Below are 18,698 nucleotides of genomic sequence, written 5' to 3' on the forward strand. Positions count from 1 at the left end.
ATTAGCGGACTAAAACATCACTTTTGGTAAACAAAGCGACGCGCGAAGGCAGTTTGTTTCTCTTTAGCTACAATGAGGTGAAAAGTACTTTGCTAATCACCTCCGAGTTAACCAATCAGCGTGCGCGAAAAGCACTACATTGTATTCACTTGTGTGGTATATACTTATAATATTGTCACCGTTCTATAACATAGGGTGCCCATTTTTTTTTTTTTTTTTGGGGGGGGGGGGAGGGAAGCTGCATGTAAAACTTTCCAGTTGTATGCTATGTGTACAGCTGTAACATACCAGCCAGAACTAGAACAACACTTTCTTTGTTTTATCTCCTCTTTGAGAGTTAAACCTCGGATGTACATGGGGAGGGGGGAGTGGATGCCACCCCCTCCAAACTTTTTGTTCCAAAATTTTGAAACAAGGATTTAACATAATTTTATTTATTCGATTAAATGTGCAGGCAAGGCCGGCTCTTATATGAGGGCGGCGTTTATTTCAAATTCAATTTTATTCTTGCTAACAATAGTATGGTAACTGAACATTTGGCTTTTAAAAACAGAAAAATGTTTTTAGTGCTCGTCTGAAAAGGCACTAATCAAGGAAAATGTTTCCTTTGAGGCTTGGTTCAGACTTGATTACTACTGCATCTGCTTTTTGACTCTATTATTGGAATAATCGTATCCATTAACAAAATTCTCGATTTTGATGGTTCTGAGAGTGCCTATTTTTTGCGTAAATGGCGCATGATCACGTGGGTGTCTAATTACAGGTATCCAATTTGAACAACTTCAAATTGGATACCTGTAATTGGACACCTACACCATTTGCGCGTCAATCACGCGCATATAAATGGGTTCTTTTTTGCTGTTTTCCCACTGTTTGTACAACCAGTTGAATTTACCTTTGACTTTTTCACACTAAAAAAGATTCTCAATGGCTTTCTAACCTCAAATTTTGTTATTGATGCGATTAATTAGTAATTGGACCTCGTGTCATACAATTCAGAGAGTAATCGTGCTCGTAATTTCAAATCGTCCTCGCGTTGCGTGCTCGGCCGATTTTGAAATTACTCGCCCGATTACTTCCTGAATTGTACTCCACTCAGTCCAATTACTATTACTAAACACCACATCGTGATGCAGCGTGTATTTGAGGGCGGCATTTATTAACATCTGTGCCCTTATCTGCAGCGTTTATTCGAGGGAGGCGTTTAATCAAATAAATATGGTACTCTACAATGCTGAATTTTTCCTTAATATGAGGAAATCTCCAAGGAGGGTCTCCGAGCCCCCCACCCCTTGTACGATGGTGGGGGTATGAGTTTTCTTGTACAGTTGGATCCCAATAACTCGAACCTTTAAGGGAAATCAAAAATGGTTCGAAATATCGGAGGTTTGAGTTAGCGAGGGTAAAATTATTAAAAAAAATTAACCTGAAGGGGAATTCGAAAAAGGTTTGATCATGAGTTAGTGAGAGGTTGGAGTTTTTATGAGTTTGAGTTATCGAGATTCAACTGTCCCGGCATATCCAATCAAACAAAATCAAACTAAAAATCAATCGAACCCAATCGAACACCAATCGTTCAATTGGGTTCGGTTATCGAACAAAATCGAGCATCTATTTTGCTGTGAGTTCCATTTTCGAACCAATCGAACTCAATCGAATTCAATCCGACTCTATTTTGTTTGGAATCCGTCTCTTGATAAGTAAATCACGCAGGATTAATGAGGGGGACGGTGCACCGTCCAAATGTCCGCAATATAAACAAACAGGAGTTCAGTTATGTACGGTTAATTGAGTCGACTGTTCGGTAATTGAACGTTCGATTTTGTTTGATTGACTAAATTTTATTGTGAGTTCGAATATGTTCGATTGCCGAACCCAATCGAACGATTGGTGTTCGATTGGGTTAGATTACCGAACGTTCGATCGGATACGCTGGGAATTGTACATCCTAGGGTTAAGAAAAGTTACTGCTAACTGATAATCCTATTTTGATTGATCAAAAGAGATTGATCTCTTATTTGGTGCTATTGTTCATGGTGAACAATGATGCATATAATATATAAAGATAATAACATAAATAAAAAAAAATCGGTCTAAAATAGTATAGAAGGCAATTAACCGGGGAGCTCCGCTTTTAGGCTTGCCTAAATCTATATATTATTATCTATATACCGGTAAGGTAGTGCGCAAAAAATTTCCGGCAATGGGAATGCTTTTATATGTCATTGCAAAAACAAAAATTAACCCGAAATTGTTTATTGAATGGATCCTTGTAATACAAGTGCAATAGTCCATAGTAAGAGAAAATAATAAATATCAACTTCAAGGTTGTTGTTGCTGCTACATATTTCGCTACAATGGCGCGGAGAACTCGCATGACAACAATATTTGTAATTTTTGACCATTTTTATAGCCAAACCCCTCTCATTTGTTTTACAATCCAAAAACCATGAAAAACTTCACGGCTCAAAAAATTTACACTTCTCTAGTCTTCCTTTAGAGTGGGTGTACTTTCATGTGTGGGCTTATTTTTCATATGTAATCAGTTATTTCTCAAACACGTCCTTAAGAACCGCAAAATAAAACAGTTTCCCGTGAAATAGTATTATGTGAATCGATTTTTTAAGACAGTTAACGAGTCTGGCGATCTGCTGCGCATGCAGATGGGATAAACGAACCTTTTCATATTGCGTTATAGGAACTACAATATTTAATTATAGCATGCTATTACAGTCATTTTCTCAGTGGAGCATCAGTGTCTAATTTGATTCTCTGCATGTTAGCCTTTTTCCTCCGCTACTACTTCATTGTTTCTTTTTGCTTTCATGGTTTTTAGTAATCAAATTTTTAACCCTAACGCATTTTTGGTTACCTTAAAAGAAAATACAAGCAAAGTTAAGAACATCACATAAAATGTATAACTTGTGCAGTTATCAATAATATTCAATCTAGAATGTACAAGTGGGACGGAGTGAATGTCACCCCTTCCCGAGTTATGGTCTTTCCACAATTTAGAAAAGGTTGTAAATTAACTCTGATATGCTCATGTTTTCAGCAGCTTTTCATTCATCCCTCGCGAAAATATTGATGTGTCAACTTTATACATGCCCTGACAACCACTGCTGGTTAAACTAAATTTCGCCTTTTTTGAGACCCGCAAAAAAGCATATCAGGAATGTAAAACCTGTGCGAATGGCTCAAACATTGCGAAACATGCGTGGTCATTCGACCATCGCATAGACTTTGAGAACTCTAGTGTCATCGACAAAGGCTTTTTTCGCATTAGAAAACCTTTGGAGGCTTGGCACATCTCTGCTACTAAGCATGCTGACAATAATTCAAAGCCCATTCAAAGCCAATACTGCATTCTTTTCACATAATGGCCTCTTAATTAGCACATTTTACTTCGCTTTTGTTTTTTATTATTTTCTTTTTATCTCACCTTTCTTGTATATATTTTATTTATTTTGTATTCAATTTTTTATCCGTCGAAGGCTGTAGAGCGACAGCCGAAATCTCATTATTTTAAATATTTTTAGCCAGTGGACGTTTTTTATTGTTTTTATTATGTCTCATCCTGGCTGTGCTTCAATCTTTAATTTTTTAAATAAAATCTAGAATTTACGTCACGGACGGCGCATCTTGAAAAATGGTCATTTTTTAAAGTTTGTCTTTATCTCCTAAGCCGTAACCATCTCTGTATATCTTTGGTTTATTATTATTTCCTTGGTATTTACATCCTTTAATATTATTATCTAGGTGTCTTTTTATTTGAAAGTTGTTTTGTACATCAGAAAAAAAATATTAAGTGAAATTTCGTTACATAGCGTAATGGTTATATAATCTTAAAGGTTAATATACTCTCTAAATTACTTCATTTCTTTTACAACATCATACAGCGTTATTAGCGTTTATTACTCCTTTTTCAGGTTGTAACTCTCCTCTTGGAATGGAAAATAAAGTAATTCCTGACTCTGCTATCAAAGCTACTACAGTAATTGTAAGACATTTTTGTTCATGTACTTTTTTTTCTGATGTCAGGATAATTTATCCACTGCTATACGTTTTTTCCTTTTAGCAATTTCAGTGCAGCCTTGAGCTAGTGACCTCCTTCGTTTTAAAAAAAATGTCCTTCCCGTCTTTGGGGGTTGCAACGTTACACTCATTTATTCAACTTCAGCACAGCCATTTTACGTCATCAAAATGCAGAAAACCTCAGCCACTGCGTCCTATTAGGAATATTTAGAAATTCCAATTTTTTTTTTAGATGGTTTTTTTTTTTTTTTTTGTCTAGCCAACCCATTGTTTATGTTGATGAAAACCACCAATATTTCATACTTGCAGTTCAATTCAGCTACTGGAGCTAGCAACGCGCGTCATGTGACGTAATCATCCCACGTGACGTATACCAAAAGATAGATGTTCGGACTTTACATCCTATAAGTTTCATTGTAAATATTCTGGAAGTTACAATGGGGTGGAGGGTGGCTTTCAAAGCCCCAACCCCAGTCCCAGAAGGTCTAACAAAGCCCTGTCTGAATAGGGATAAAACAATACAATGAGTTTCTTGAAAAGTATACAAAAAAGAGATATTAAAGAAATTTAAGCCGACGAGCTGCAACAGTTGACATATCAAAGGTTTGTTTTTTTTTTTTTTTCAATTAAACTCCTCTTAGTTTTCGTTATAAAATAATTATAAAAAGAATGTCTCATAACAAAAAAAAAAGCAATATCTCACTCGCCTTTTGAAACTTGAATGTTAACAGTTATTCACCGAAGTGGAGGGGAATAGCAATGGTATCCGGAGTTTGAGTAGCCAATCAGAGCGCGCGAAAAGCACTGTTTACTGGCTTTAAATTGCTATATGATTATTACTTTTGTTTTCTGGTGGTGGCGGGGAAGCTGGGCGGATATTCGCACATAAATTTGGATTTATTTTCAGAAATGTGCACTCCGTGAATTCTACCCTGTTCTATCGATCAAACAAGGTAAAAAGTTTTTGTTCAATGCCGTGATTTGAAGTTAACTAGAATTAAAACAAGAGCAGTTTAAAGATGATTTTGATTGCCATATTTATTCGATTAAGCGCCCAACCTCGAATAAGCGTCCACCCTGTAGGTTGGAAAAGTTAATAAGCGCCCAGCCACGAATGGGCGCCCACCTCAGAAAGTTCGCTAATTGACCTTAGTGAAATTGACTAAGTACTACTAAGAGACTTCCCCAAAGACAGAGTTTTCTTGTATTTGAAAGAAACTTGCAATGAACAGTTAACTTTTTGCTTTGGTACATCTTCACGTTTTGTTATTTTTTATTGTTTTGTTGCAAATAAACTTACTACTTACTGAAAATGGTAAAAATTTAATAACCGCCCAGCCTCGAACAAGCGCCCACCTCGAAGAAGCGCCGACTCTCAAGATGCAAAAATTTAAAAATCGCCCAGGGCGCTTATCGAATAAATACGGTATCACTGTTTTCTGATTCATTGCCTCGAAGTGGATAAATTGGTAAACTAAGTTTTCACGTATGGACAGAAATAAACATATACTTTTGTAAATGTCTACGCCACAGGAAATAATTAACGGATGCTCACTGTTAGTTGTCCTGGCATCCTCTTTCAATAGAATTTTGTGCGTTTACGTAACCGTTTACCGTATAACTGTGGAAGGATGCAAGCGATACGTGAACGATCGTCCGACTGTACTTAAGTGGACGAGATAACTCGGGTGCGTTTACAGATGGAAACGTTCATTTTTTATCGCGTGGATAAAGCCTTGATTCTAAAAATAAGTAACTGTTCGTGACAATGGCACGCGTTTCTTTTGCAGCTTACCAAAACAATAGCAAAAGACAATAAATTACTAACAATTTCTCGTTCAGCTTTAAATTTATTTCTATTGTTTTCAACTAACAATACTATTGATTTAATATATGTTTTTTTTGTTTACAGGCTTGATGATGCCTGCTAGTTTTACCTTGTCGTTTGGTCTGACGGTTATGGCGCAGATGGTGTCATGCAGTAGAATAGGTAACTTATGAACAGTCTATTCTACTTAATGGTATGCACCCTCTGTGATTGACTGGAATCATGGGTAATTAGGGCAAACACACGAGAAATTCAATGTTTTTATTATAGAAGTCCACTGTCAACAAATTTTCTTACATTTGATACAAGTTTACTTTCTGTTCAACAACCGACAGCTCGTTTTCAACTTAATTGCTTTATATTTAAAACGCAGACCTAAAAATTAATTTGGTTTATTATTATATCTATCTAGGGCTTCTGGGCTTTTTTTCTTTGCTGACCTTAAGAATAATCAATTTTTCGTGACAATATATTCCTATCCTCAGGGCTCTGTTTTTACCACCTCTAGCAAGCCAGCCATTCAATACCTGACCCTAGACATCCTAGGGCTATTAGGTCTATGACTCAGCTACCTGGCAGAACATCCCCCCCCCCCCCCCCTAACGTTTCGCGCTGGACTGGCTTGAACGGATCCCAGAGTCATCCTTTTTTCAAATCAATGTAGAATTATTGTTACAAATTGGCGAATATCTTAAAGCTTCATTTGAAAAGTCATTCAGTCAATCGGGTGGCCAATATATGTACAATGGGTTAGCACAGGAAACTCAACTGTTTATGATTACTCAAAGTACTAATAAATGAAATTGTTTGAATTGATCTAGCCTGCGAGCAGGCTCACCTTGGGGCACGCGCGAGAGCTACACAAAAGCGGCGAAGCCGCGACAGCGAGCGGCGTCAGCCGCGACAGCGAGCGGCGTCAGCCGCGAGTGAGCCTGCATCGATCTCTGCTAATTTTTCACTTCCACCCCGGAAACCGCAGGAACACTGATAAGTCAATTAAGTTTCACGGGAATAGAAGTTTGACAGGAACGTTGACAGCGAATAAGCCTGATAGTTTTAGATTTATCGGGAAAATTTCCAATGCAAACTTTCCACAATGTCGGTATTGAATGCTACACCGAAGAAATAAAGCAAGCGTTGAAAAAAAACCTCTTCTTCCTTCGGTTAGAGATTTCTGCCGACTGTGTGCGTGTTCGTTAAAAGTCCAAGATGGAGAGTCGGCTCGTGTGATCGCAACAGAAAATTCCTTTCAAGCTTTCAAGCGTAAAAGCAGAAAGTTTTCGCTGGTGTTATCCTCGCTTAACTGTGCTAATATGTTGGTTTACAAGTGACAGCCTCCGCGAATAAATCCGATAGAGTTTGCCAGGCTTGTGCACGGAAAATAAGAAATATGCACGAGCTGTATTCGTTTGTAGCTAAAGCGCTGCGGAAAGGGAAATCGAATGCGAAGAAAGCGAAGACCGATTCAAGCAAAACGGCGAGTACATCTCGGTTCATCAACAAACTTTTAACAGCGTATCCTGCTCCTTTTTTAGGTTAGCAGAAACAGACTAGAACTTCGCTGAAACATTAGAAATACACGCACAGAAATGAAAAATATACAGAGATCAAAGCAGGCTCACTTTATTGGCGCCACTCCCCGCCTTATCGCTACGCTCGCCACTCGCGTGTGCCCCAAGGTATATTCGCGCGTGCCCCAACGAGAGCCTGCTCGCAGGCTAGAATTGATCTGTCTTTTAGCTGTTTGTCAGGATAGCTTAGGGTTAGAAAACTATACCATTCCTGACTCCTCAATAACGGCCTCAAGTATGGTGGCATCCTAGGGCTATTAGGTCTATGACTCAGCTACCTGGCACAACACCCCCCCCCCCCCCCCTAACGTTTCGCGCTGGACTGGCTTGAACGGATCCCAGAGTCATCCTTTTTTCAAATCAATGTAGAATTATTGTTACAAATTGGCGAATATCTTAAAGCTTCATTTGAAAAGTCATTCAGTCAATCGAGTGGCCAATATACGTACAATGGGTTAGCACAGGAAACTCAACTGTTTATGATTACTCAAAGTACTAATAAATGAAATTGTTTGAATTGATCTGTCTTTTAGCTGTTTGTCAGGATAGCTTAGGGTTAGAAAACTATACCATTCCTGACTCCTCAATAACGGCCTCAAGTATGGTGGCTACAGGTAGAACCTGGTATATGCCAGGAAACGGAAGACTTCATTTCAAGCGTATTTCTGGACGTTATGGAGCCTGGTCAAATGGCAATCTGCGTGAAAACAGTTGGTTTCAGGTGGATTTTGGACGTTCTGTTAAAGTGACTATGGTTGCCACTCAAGGTAGACAAGATGCTTATCAATGGGTGTCAAAGTACCGTGTGTCATACAGCAATGACGGAATATTTTTCCAGGACTATGAGGAAGGAGGTCATGTCAAGGTACTTTTTGCTTTTCAAATGTAATGCATTGTTGGTTATAGTTTGCTTCGTTCATTCATTGTTTCGTACGATCTTTCATTTGATGATTGATCAATGACGGTAGTAAGGTAAGTAGTCATATGTTAATAAATTAATTATTAATAGGTAGTTGATTAATGGATCAAGATTGTAGGTCAAACTCTAGACATTTAGGAATTACCTAATTATTTACTTAATTAATTAATTTGATCAAATAATTACTCCATTTATTCATTTTTGTAACTAGGAAGGTAGGGAGTTACTATCTTTCAATTTTTTTATATGATTAATTAACTGGTAAAATACTTATTTATGTATTTCGATTGGAAGGTGTTTTATTTTTTTTTTAATTTTTCAATTAGTTAGTATAGGTAATCACATGATTTCGAATGCAATTTGGGATAAATAAGCACGAGTAAATTTTCAAAGGCTATCAAAGTTTGTAGTCTTTGAAAATTTACGAGTGCTTATTTATCCCAAATTGCACGAGAAAAATCATGTGATTACTTATTAATAATATTCATAAAAAAATTGCAAGAAAATAACATGCGCAAATCTCGTACAAAAACAATTTATTCATACTCGGCAAATATCATCACGCGTTCATTTAAGACAAGGTCAAAGCCTAAACAATGCAAAGGTTTCTCAATGTTAAAAGTTTTTTAGCAGGAAAATCTGGCTAAACAGTCAAACGAATTGTCTGAATAAAAGATCCTGGGTTTTACCTCTTCCAAAGATTTTCTCCTGCTTCTACCTGTCGAGCTTTGCTTGAGCGCTTTCAACTCGACGGCTAGCCAAGTGAAGCTGTTTCGCTTTTTATTTTAACACTTCCTTGGATAAATCAATTCTCTGTCTCGTACAATAAAAAGTCTATAAGTTCTCTTCTCGAAGTACAGTGTCTTTCAAGCGATGTAAGCATAACTTTGAGGCTATCTGGTCCATAATCTTCGCCAATGTGTTTGTTGTTTTTTAATTTGGCGAATTCGCCGCCGTAAATAAATTTGTACAAGCAAATTAAGGCATAAAGCTTTAATAGTCGACTTGTAGCTTGGATTTCGTCGGCAATTTCCTTCTAAGGAAATCAGTTATTTCAAATCGAAAACCAAAAACCAGTGCTTTTCAGTGCTATGGTATTTAGAGCTGTCTTCTGGTCCTCTACTGTTCTCAAAACGCCAGCCATTTTTTTCACTCGCATCTCGAAGCAGATCCAAACTTTGCGCCATTCGCGTCGCGTGGTAGCGTTTGATTGGCCCTCTGTGGCTGCCTTTGTTTATTAATCAATCAATATGCCGCGTTTGTTTCTTTTTTGTGCACTGTATTTCCTCATTTGTGCATCGAATTTACTGAAAACTGCATTTCTCTAAGCCAATCAGATTCGAGAAATTTTTTTAAGGAAATTTTAAATTGATTAATAAATTAATTACTTTGGCATTTTTCATGGTGTATTTAAAATTATGCCTTAGAAGCTGTGATATAAAACTTTAAATAATCGAGGTTTAACAGTCGTGTTTGTCTGTGTCTTCTTTAAGATATTTGATGGTAACACTGATCGAGATACAGTTGTCAGAAACAAACTGCAGAATCCCATAATCACCCGCTACATCCGAATCAACCCAATAAGCTACTATGGTTGGATTTCCTTAAGGGCTGACTTCTATGGCTGTTATCCAGGTAAGGATATGTCAAAATTGTAGTTCAGTCTGTTTTTTGGGCCCATGTTTGTTGGCGGTTTTCACCCGATGTCATTAGCATAACTTGATCATCTTCGTGCTTTTAGGGGCGGACCATTATTTTTTGGAGGGGAGGTATGAAAAATAATGAAAAAAATTGCTTGTAGGGCCTAGAAAGACAAAATAAATTGTTTGCGAACACGACATGTATAACAAAACATAGGAGGAAATTTCGAAAAAAATGCTTGCAGAGGTGCATAAACTAAAAAAAAGTTTGGAGTGGAAAACTTTTCATATCTCCCCCACCCTCTCCAGGAAAATAATAGACCGTACCTTAGTTGCACATAAGGCCGTTTCCTAAAAATTAGAATTCCAAAATCTAAACAGCTGATCTTACAAAGGTACTCCTTTGACATATTCTAGAAATAAAGGGAAAAAGACAAGTAAAAACGAAAGAGAGCAAATATTCTTTGCAAAATTTTGTATTGATTTAGTGCTGTGTTTAGGATATAAAATTCGAAAAAATGTCTTTGCTAAACATTTCTTTAGATAAGAGATTTACATTTTCAAGCTTTTATCCAATATTTCTTACTAAGGTATTTTATCGGATATTTGTATTTATCTAATTAACTCTGTACATTAGGTTTGACAGCCCAGATTGGGAGACTTCACTTTTTAACGTTTTACTTTACTTTTACTACAAGACATTTTTTATGGCATTTTTTCAGTTGAAGACATGATAAAAATTTGGCCGTGATAACTAAGGAGATTTTAAATGAAAGCGAATTATATTGATAGTAGAATCTATATTACTCATTGTACAATTTTATGACCACCATATTAGCGCCCAAAAGAGGGACACAAGCATGCTGCAAGGAGTGAATTACTGCTGCATACTGAATACTGTACGTTTTTCAAAACAATTTTTGCAATGACTGCGTTTCCTGATGTTTATTTTCGCTCGAGCAAACTTTTTGTGTATTATTGATGAAAACCATCACAAATTGTCTCGCAATATTTTTTTTAATCTTACGTAAACACAAAAATTGTAATTTCATATTTTATTATTTCACTATTCACCCCCCCCCCCCCCCCCCCAACAATATACGGTACATTCTTCCTAAAATTTATGTTTCTAGTCATCTACAAATGCCGTATTGCTTTTCATAGGTTGCAAGAATCCACTCGGAATGGAAAGCGGCTTGATACCAAATTCCGCCATAACGGCTTCCTCCGAACTTACTCCGGCATATACAGCTGCGAATGCCAGGCTGAACTTTAAAGGAGAACCTGGACGTGTGGGCGGCTGGATACCAAGAAGGCAAGATCGCAGTCAGTGGCTTCAGGTCAATTTTGGAAAAGAGACAGAAATTATGGGTATTGCTACACAGGGTTATTACAATACACTTAATTATGTCGAGAGTTACACACTGCAATACAGTCATGATGGTTCTTCCTTTCAGCAATATCAACCAGAATCGCATACCAAGGTAAATCTTTGCGAGAGTTTTGTTTCGGTAGGAGAGATTTTCGTGATTAGCGTTTTCCGAGATTGTCGCAGGGTCTTATATTTACGATTGGAAAGGCAAATAGTTTCTGGGCGAAGTCTTTTGCAATTTCCAACAAGATGCATAGCTTAAACTAGCAAAAAGAGATTTCCAACATGCCCTGTAATATAACTAGTAGTAACTACTCAATATAAAAAAATGACTCACTGTTCATACAAAATATTCAACTGAACACTTGTGCGGGTTACAACTAGTCAGTTTCCTGAAGCTGTTTCAGAGCCACCTTACCTTTGCAAAAAGTTGTATCATAGCATGGTGACCATAATTTGGTATACGTCACAAGAGATGATGACGTCACATCACGTGACAATTACATCATGATGTCAAAACAGCCGCCATCTTGGATCCGCCATCTTGGATTTCATTTTTTTTTTCCAAAATGCCAGAAAACCACCCAATATTAATGCAAAGTACTCAAAATAGATAAAACTTTGCTTAAGAACCATAAATAGGTGAAAATTATTGCATTAAAGCTAATGTTCATTAATAAAAACACGAAAATTACAAATTTGGTAAAACATGCCTGTCAAAATGCCATTGCCATGGTGATGTCAAGTTCCTGACACAACAACCTATCCTACCAAATTATTCCCAGATAAATTTTAGGTAAAGTCGCAAAGTTTGGCAGCGTTTGGTTGAATCTTGAAAATGTTATATATAAGCGTTCAAAGTCAGCGCAGGTCTCAAAAGCCTACCCCCTCCCCCCCCCCCCCCCCCCCCCTCGGACTTACCTTTGCTTTTATTCAGATTTTTACAGGAAACACAGACAGGAACAACGTCGTCACTCACGAGCTGGTCCCACCAATACGAGCACAGTACATAAGAGTTATTCCTGAGTCTTGGTTCATTATCATAGCTTTGCGGTTAGAATTCTACGGCTGCCTAGCAAGTAAGCGTACTTCCATTCTAACACGTCTTTTTTATCGGGGGGGGGGGGGAGGGGGGTGGGGGGAGAAAGTCGGCACTTCTCTTTGGAGACATATCAGTGCCTGGAAACGGTGCGAGTGTATATCAATCAAGCCGTTGCTAAGAAAGACGTCAACCAAAGTTTTGTTTTCTCAGAAAGATTTAAATATCAATGACTGCATGCGTGTGAAATGCAAATAGTGGCGGTGTTTGCGTTTGATGTTTAACGCCACTGATTTCTCACCTCATGTTTCTCATCACTGAGAATGTTTTGGCGGCGTGGAATACCAAGCGAAAAATTGGTTACGGTTGACATTTTACAACCAAAAAATGGTAAATCATTTCAGAATCATTGGAGTTATTTTTAATTGGTATAATTCGCAAGCCCTACTTTTGCCAGACTGGACACAGTTATCACTGTTTGTTGTTGTGATGTCCGGCAAACTTCAAAAGAACAAACAAAATGCAAATAGCTATTGTGTTTTGTGTACGGTCAAGACCAAGACATGCAAACTAGACAGCGACTTTGTCAAGCTATTCACTGTGCCCTTAGCAACCCTTCGATAGCTACGCACATTCGGTTGCCCGGCACCGCTATGTCCCCTTTTATTTTTTCCAATTGGTTTATATTTACATTCCATAATAAGCGTTATTTTCTGACCTTCTAAGAAAATGGTGAAATCCAAGATGACGGCTCCAAGATGGCGGCTGTAATGACGTCACAGCTAATAAAAGTTACGACTACTTGTAGAGTAATATAAATTACGGACTTTCTCTTCAGTGCAAAATAACTTTGCTGCGCCCACCCTTGCACGATGGTAGGGGTATGAGTTTGTTTGTACGTCCGAAGGTTAAGTTCGCAGAACTTCAAGGCTTGAAATTGAACAATGATGTACATAACTAGTAAAAAAAATGCCAGTTTCGAACATTAAAGAGCAAAAAAAAATCAATAAACTATATCCTTTTTTCAGTTCTGGCAGAAAATGGTGGCTATTCTCAATGGAGTTCCTGGACTGAGTGTTCTGCATCTTGTGGTGTTGGACTTCGTTCACGGAACCGTTCTTGTACAAATCCGCCTCCTGGTCGATATGGAAAGGACTGCTCACACTTAGGAAGTAACAACCAGACAGTAGAATGCAACAGCGGAAAGGACTGCCCTTATTTAGAAAATAAAAATAAGACAGCAAATTGCAGCAGCGAAGAGAACTGCCGTCTTCTTAGAAATAACACTCAGAAAGCAGAATGTAGCAATTCAAGTTGTGCAGGTACAGGAGGTGTAAGGTGTTTCCTTTTGAGTTTAACTACGTTAAATATCCATTATAGGTCATTATAGAAGTAAAGATTCTCCGAACACTTGTTACTCTTCATGTAATTTATGGCCTACCTTGGTCTTATGAAAGAATTTTTTGTTCAGGCCAAATAAAGTGTCACTTGCAACGGGGAGTTTTCTAGGCCTTGCCCAACCGTATTTGCTAAAGTAATATATATAGATTACTTCATAGAAAGTGCGACGTACGGATTTTTATTCACGAGTTGCAAAACTTTGGAAAAACGAACGAGTGAGCGAAGCGAACGAGTGAGTTTTCCAAAGTTTTGCAACGAGTGAATAAAAATCCGTACAAAGCACTTTCTATGCTGTAATTTGTTTATTATATATATAACGAGAATTCAAGCATTGTAAAGTTTACGCGATTTTTCACATAAACCTTTGACATATTACAGTTTGACCTAGCGGGAGGAAAAACAAAGCAGGCAAATGCACATCACTTTTCAAGCGAAACCACTTTTAATCAAATAAGAAAAATTACTGCCGACAAAATCTTCTGCAAAAACTTTATTTAATTAAACACATTGCGTTACTTTTTGAAAGCAAAAGTTTTGGTATCGCATCCAGGAAGCGTCGCCACAAGCGAATCAACTAAACACGCAGGCGAATTTTGAACAAAATTGCGATATTACACACAAGGAGTCGATTAATTAGGCAATAATTGCGACGCAAATCCACATTCAAAAATGCAATCTACTTTACCATGATGTTCCCGAGGGTGCTAGTGCTTGAATATTCTTAGAAAGTCCGCGGATGTGTTGTAAGTTTTGAAGAAATTCTTGTCTTCGCTTTCACTTGTCGACACTTCGCTTGTCTTCGCTCCGCCTTTGAAGAATGATTTTTATCGTTATAATATCATTACTGTATTCTTTCGGTTTTGCTTAGCGAGTTCCTGTTTGCTTGCCTTTCCATAAAGTACTCTAAAGACAAAGTTTTTTTAAAGGAACAAACCGTGTAGCCATATTTTCAAAGCATAAACTGCCGTAGGGAACAAACTTGCCGCTCGCTGTTTGCTCAACCTCGTTGGAAACCATTTGAGTTCTCGTGCTTTGATTGGTTGGGTCGTTCCACTCTAGATGCTGATTGGTTATATTTTTCACATGTGAAGAAAGCTATACGCAAAGCTGATTGGACGTATCGCTTTTCTCACATGTGAAATATAGCAAATATAGAAATCTATTTGGGAGATTTATTGCCCAAAATTCTCGCTATATATGTGATAAAGGGACTTATAACGGTTGTCGTGATTAACAAGGTCTGGGGAGAGTAAAGCCTGGTTTTCACTAGCGACGCAAACAAAAGCGCAAGCACAAGCACAATCACGAAAAAAGGACAAATTTTGATCCTTGTGCTTGTGCTTGCGGCAAGCACAAGCACAACTATCAAAATGCACTACGCTTGTTCTTTTGCTTGAGTCGAAGCCGTTTTCACGGTGAAATAAGAGCTGTTATCCTTGCGCTTGTGCTTGCGTCGCCAGTGAAAACCAGACTTCCCAGCAAAATATAAATTAGCATGGGCTGAGATGTCGATGATTGCATCAGAAGATAAATACACTAAACCTGCACTTAGAGGCTAAGTACTGAGCGGACAATTTTTACAATTATTTTACTATTTATTAATCGTTGGAGGTAAATAGTTAAATGTGCCCTAAGAAGTGTTATTTGATACAGGAGACTGAATTTCGGGGTTAAGCTAACATCAAGGGTTCTTTGTTACCACTATTACTCTGGAAATTTTAATATGTAAATATTGTAATTTTAAATTCATTTTTATTGTGTAACTTTTTTTAATTTAGTTTAATAATAATTATTGTAATGCGCTTTTGAATATTTTTATAGAAAAAGCGCAATATAAGTTTTAAATATTATTATTATTATTATTATTTTGTTACCCGATTACTAATAGGTGTCCCGCCGACTACGGATAAAAAGTCAAGTAAGTAGACTTTGCTTTAAATTTGCCAGTTTGTTATTTGTTATTTCACTTGTTTTAGAATTCACACGATGGCCAAGAAGGTCAACTATATCAGAAATTCCTTCATAATAAAATGACACGTTTTTATTTTATGTCAGCGAAATCTAATTTTGTGAAGAAAGTGGCAGAGAAAAGTATAGAAAATTTACAATGACCATGCGTTGTGTCGATTCTTTCTAACGTTATTTCTCTTCATCCAGGTTCCAGCCATACTATTACTTATGTGTCCACATCGCTTGGAATCCTGGTAGCACTAGCTCTGATTACTGGCTTACTGATTAAGTACTGTGTGTTCTCCAAGAAAAGCATTTCTTCGCCTCCAGGCTAGTAGTTCGCTTACGATTGAGACCTTTAACTATTTTAATTGCGTTAACTCCCGGGGGGCACCCTGTATATTTTTGGGTGGGGTGTGCCGCTGGGAATTTGAAGCCCTTGCTTTATACCAGACCATGTTTAGCTGATTTTTGCAACCCTATACTGGAATAAATAATACTGTAAATCCCTACCCTATCCCAGACTTGCATTTTTTAGAACTGTATCATTATCAGTGTTTTAATGGGAAACCATCTGTCAACAACGATGCCGCGGTGATTTTATTTACGTTTAGAAGCGCCTCCTTATCTTCTGAGTTTCTATTCCTATTTTGGACTAAATTCGTCATAACACAGATCAGTTTTTCGGAAAATGCTACCTTTTACTAGAGCAAACATTTCGGATTTCTATACCCTATCCCAGACTAAACTGCTTGAAAACAATACCCTTCACAGCGGCACATACCTATATAGCTCATATATGGAAGTGCCCCCCCCCCCCCCGGGCGTTAACTAGCTAGAAAAGTTCGTGAAGATGAATTTAAGGAGAGATATTACGAAAAGGCAACGTACAAATTACCACTAACTCTACGGCAAGTAGAGGTTTACTGCTGACCAAGATATTTTAAGGCAGATGAAACTTTTGTATGGTGCGGTGCGATAAGGGGAACTGAGACACTAAAAAATGTCAATAAAGTACCACAAATTACATCTCCCGTATTGGAAAGTGGAATCTAAACGTACAGAGTATAATTTTTGATATGTGGACGTCATTCTTAGCACAACAGATCAAGAAAGACGTGATAATCCCGCGCATGTCTGACTAATCTACTAGAGTGAGGGTAAATCCCACGATACCCCATTCCCTCCCAACGAAGTCTTGTTTTAAATGGCGTCAGAGTAGACCATTTTTTCCTAAGACACTTTTGTGGTTCTTTTATCCTGGCCAACTAGAGCTCTTTTTCACAGCACGAGAGAAGCCTTTTCAGTTTCTACCTCCGTCGATACGATAGGCATAGACAAAGCTTTCGATATTTTCCAGCGCCCCACAAGACGATTTGAGGAATATGGTTTCCTGGGTGTACATCTATACACAGCAAATTATGAAATATGTCCAACATTTGAGCTAAGGCGCTACAAAGAGTTAATAATGATTTCAATTTAGGTTTCTTTCTTTTTATCTTTATGCAGAATTCAAATACCATGCATTCATAATATACAACCAAGAGGATTCCCAGTGGGTGAGCGGAACACTCCTTCCTTTACTTGAAGAGAAGCATCATTTAAAGTGCTGCATTCACTACAGAGACTTTACACCTGGAAAACCTTTCCAGGAGTGCATGGCAGAAAGTGTCTACAGCAGCCACAAAATCATAGCAGTGTTATCAAGCAATTTTTTGAAGAGTAATTACTGTATCTATGAGCTAAACATCGCAAAGTATCGACTGCTAAACAGGCAAGACGACAGTCTGGTTATTATAAGGATCGATAAAGAATCAGAGGGCCGCAAGCTTCCTCGGGAGCTGAGAAAAAGAAATTTTATCGACTATTCTAATTCACTGGAGAAGCCTCAGTGGGAGAACAGACTCCTTAGATTTCTCAATGTTCAAAATGATTCCAGGATACAAGATGACAAAGCAGAACAGACTGATTGTGAAAACCCCGTTGGTAGCCGTGATGACGCGGTGATGGACATTGTTATGGAACAGGAAACAGTTTTATAAACTCGCGTTCTTTTGGCTGCGAGCAACATTAATAGTAAGGTGGATCGAAGAAGCAATCTGACTGACAAGGTTAATGTTTTACATTTAATTTCTCCTTACTTTAACAATACTTGTCCAAAATCACACTTAAAACAAGATTGATATAAGAGAATATAATACCAGTCATGAAAGGTCTTAGAAGCAACGATAAAATAAATTCTAAACAAAACACGACACTTCTAAGTTTGGCAGACATGTTTTGGCAGAGATCAATCCGCCATCCTTAGTGCGATTTGAAAAATATCACAATAAAGTATAAAAAAACAACGTTACAATGATTATAGTAAAAATTAGCACGTCACTGGAAAAACTGAACCATTTACAGACTTAAAAATGTCATTTATAAAATCTTTGTACTTTTCTTGTAAATTTCAATGTCTGTAAACGTGCACACTTACAGACATTTTGTAAATATCATAGAAAGTCTGTAAATTTTGACTAATTTTGTAGACGTTATGTCTGTAAAAACTTGTATTTTTTCTTGTACAGTAACAATAATAAGAAAAAATTGAACTTGTGCGTTGTGTTGGTTTTTCCCAACGGATGTGGAGCGCTTCGTTAATCTTGCGTGCAAACTTTGAAGAGGCCTGATCGATGATGTCAAAATTGGCCTGTGAGCGGAGCGGCATGTTTCTGAGCTCTCAAGGCTTTTAGAAATGTGTGATGCCCTGTCCATTGTTAGGTGTTCCCTGACACGTGTGTTGAAATGTCGGGATGTTTCACCGACATAGCAAGCTGTACAGCCTGTACACAGTTCTATTGTTGACAAATATTAATATTACAATGTAAACTACTGTCCTTGGCGTCTTTTGAGTCCAAACGGTAAAGTGTCTTCTCTTTATGCCATGAGATTAGCTTCCGT

At 37.7% G+C, this 18,698-nt stretch overlaps 1 protein-coding gene and 1 long non-coding RNA gene across 2 annotated transcripts; both read left to right on the forward strand.

The window, feature by feature from the left end:
- The first annotated feature begins 3,951 nt into the window (after positions 1-3,951).
- On the forward strand, positions 3,952-7,664 carry LOC144633354 (uncharacterized). The gene is made up of 3 exons (XR_013567052.1): positions 3,952-4,000; positions 5,948-6,025; positions 7,604-7,664. It is a non-coding gene; the product is annotated as an uncharacterized LOC144633354 (long non-coding RNA).
- A 360-nt stretch (positions 7,665-8,024) lies between these two features.
- Positions 8,025-17,893, forward strand: LOC144633260 (uncharacterized). The gene is made up of 6 exons (XM_078492103.1): positions 8,025-8,299; positions 9,847-9,988; positions 11,158-11,477; positions 12,303-12,444; positions 13,433-13,726; positions 17,265-17,893. Exons 1-6 carry the CDS (start codon positions 8,036-8,038, stop codon positions 17,795-17,797), a joined length of 1,695 nt encoding a protein of 564 aa, XP_078348229.1. The 5' UTR covers positions 8,025-8,035; the 3' UTR covers positions 17,798-17,893.
- Positions 17,894-18,698: the final 805 nt, after the last annotated feature.

The sequence above is a fragment of the Oculina patagonica genome, chromosome 12, assembly GCF_052425735.1.
Source record: "Oculina patagonica isolate OP01 chromosome 12, crgOcupat, whole genome shotgun sequence".
Lineage (NCBI taxonomy): Eukaryota > Metazoa > Cnidaria > Anthozoa > Scleractinia > Oculinidae > Oculina > Oculina patagonica.

What these genes read in the sequence shown, in the direction of transcription:
- LOC144633260 (XM_078492103.1), top strand. Translation starts at nt 8,036, where the DNA reads ATGGTGGCTACAGGTAGAACCTGGTATATGCCAGGAAACGGAAGACTT. An exon ending in CTTCTATGGCTGTTATCCAG is followed by an intron (nt 9,989 to 11,157) that starts GTAAGGATATGT and finishes TGCTTTTCATAG; the next exon opens with GTTGCAAGAATCCACTCGGA. An exon ending in AACCAGAATCGCATACCAAG is followed by an intron (nt 11,478 to 12,302) that starts GTAAATCTTTGC and finishes GCTTTTATTCAG; the next exon opens with ATTTTTACAGGAAACACAGA.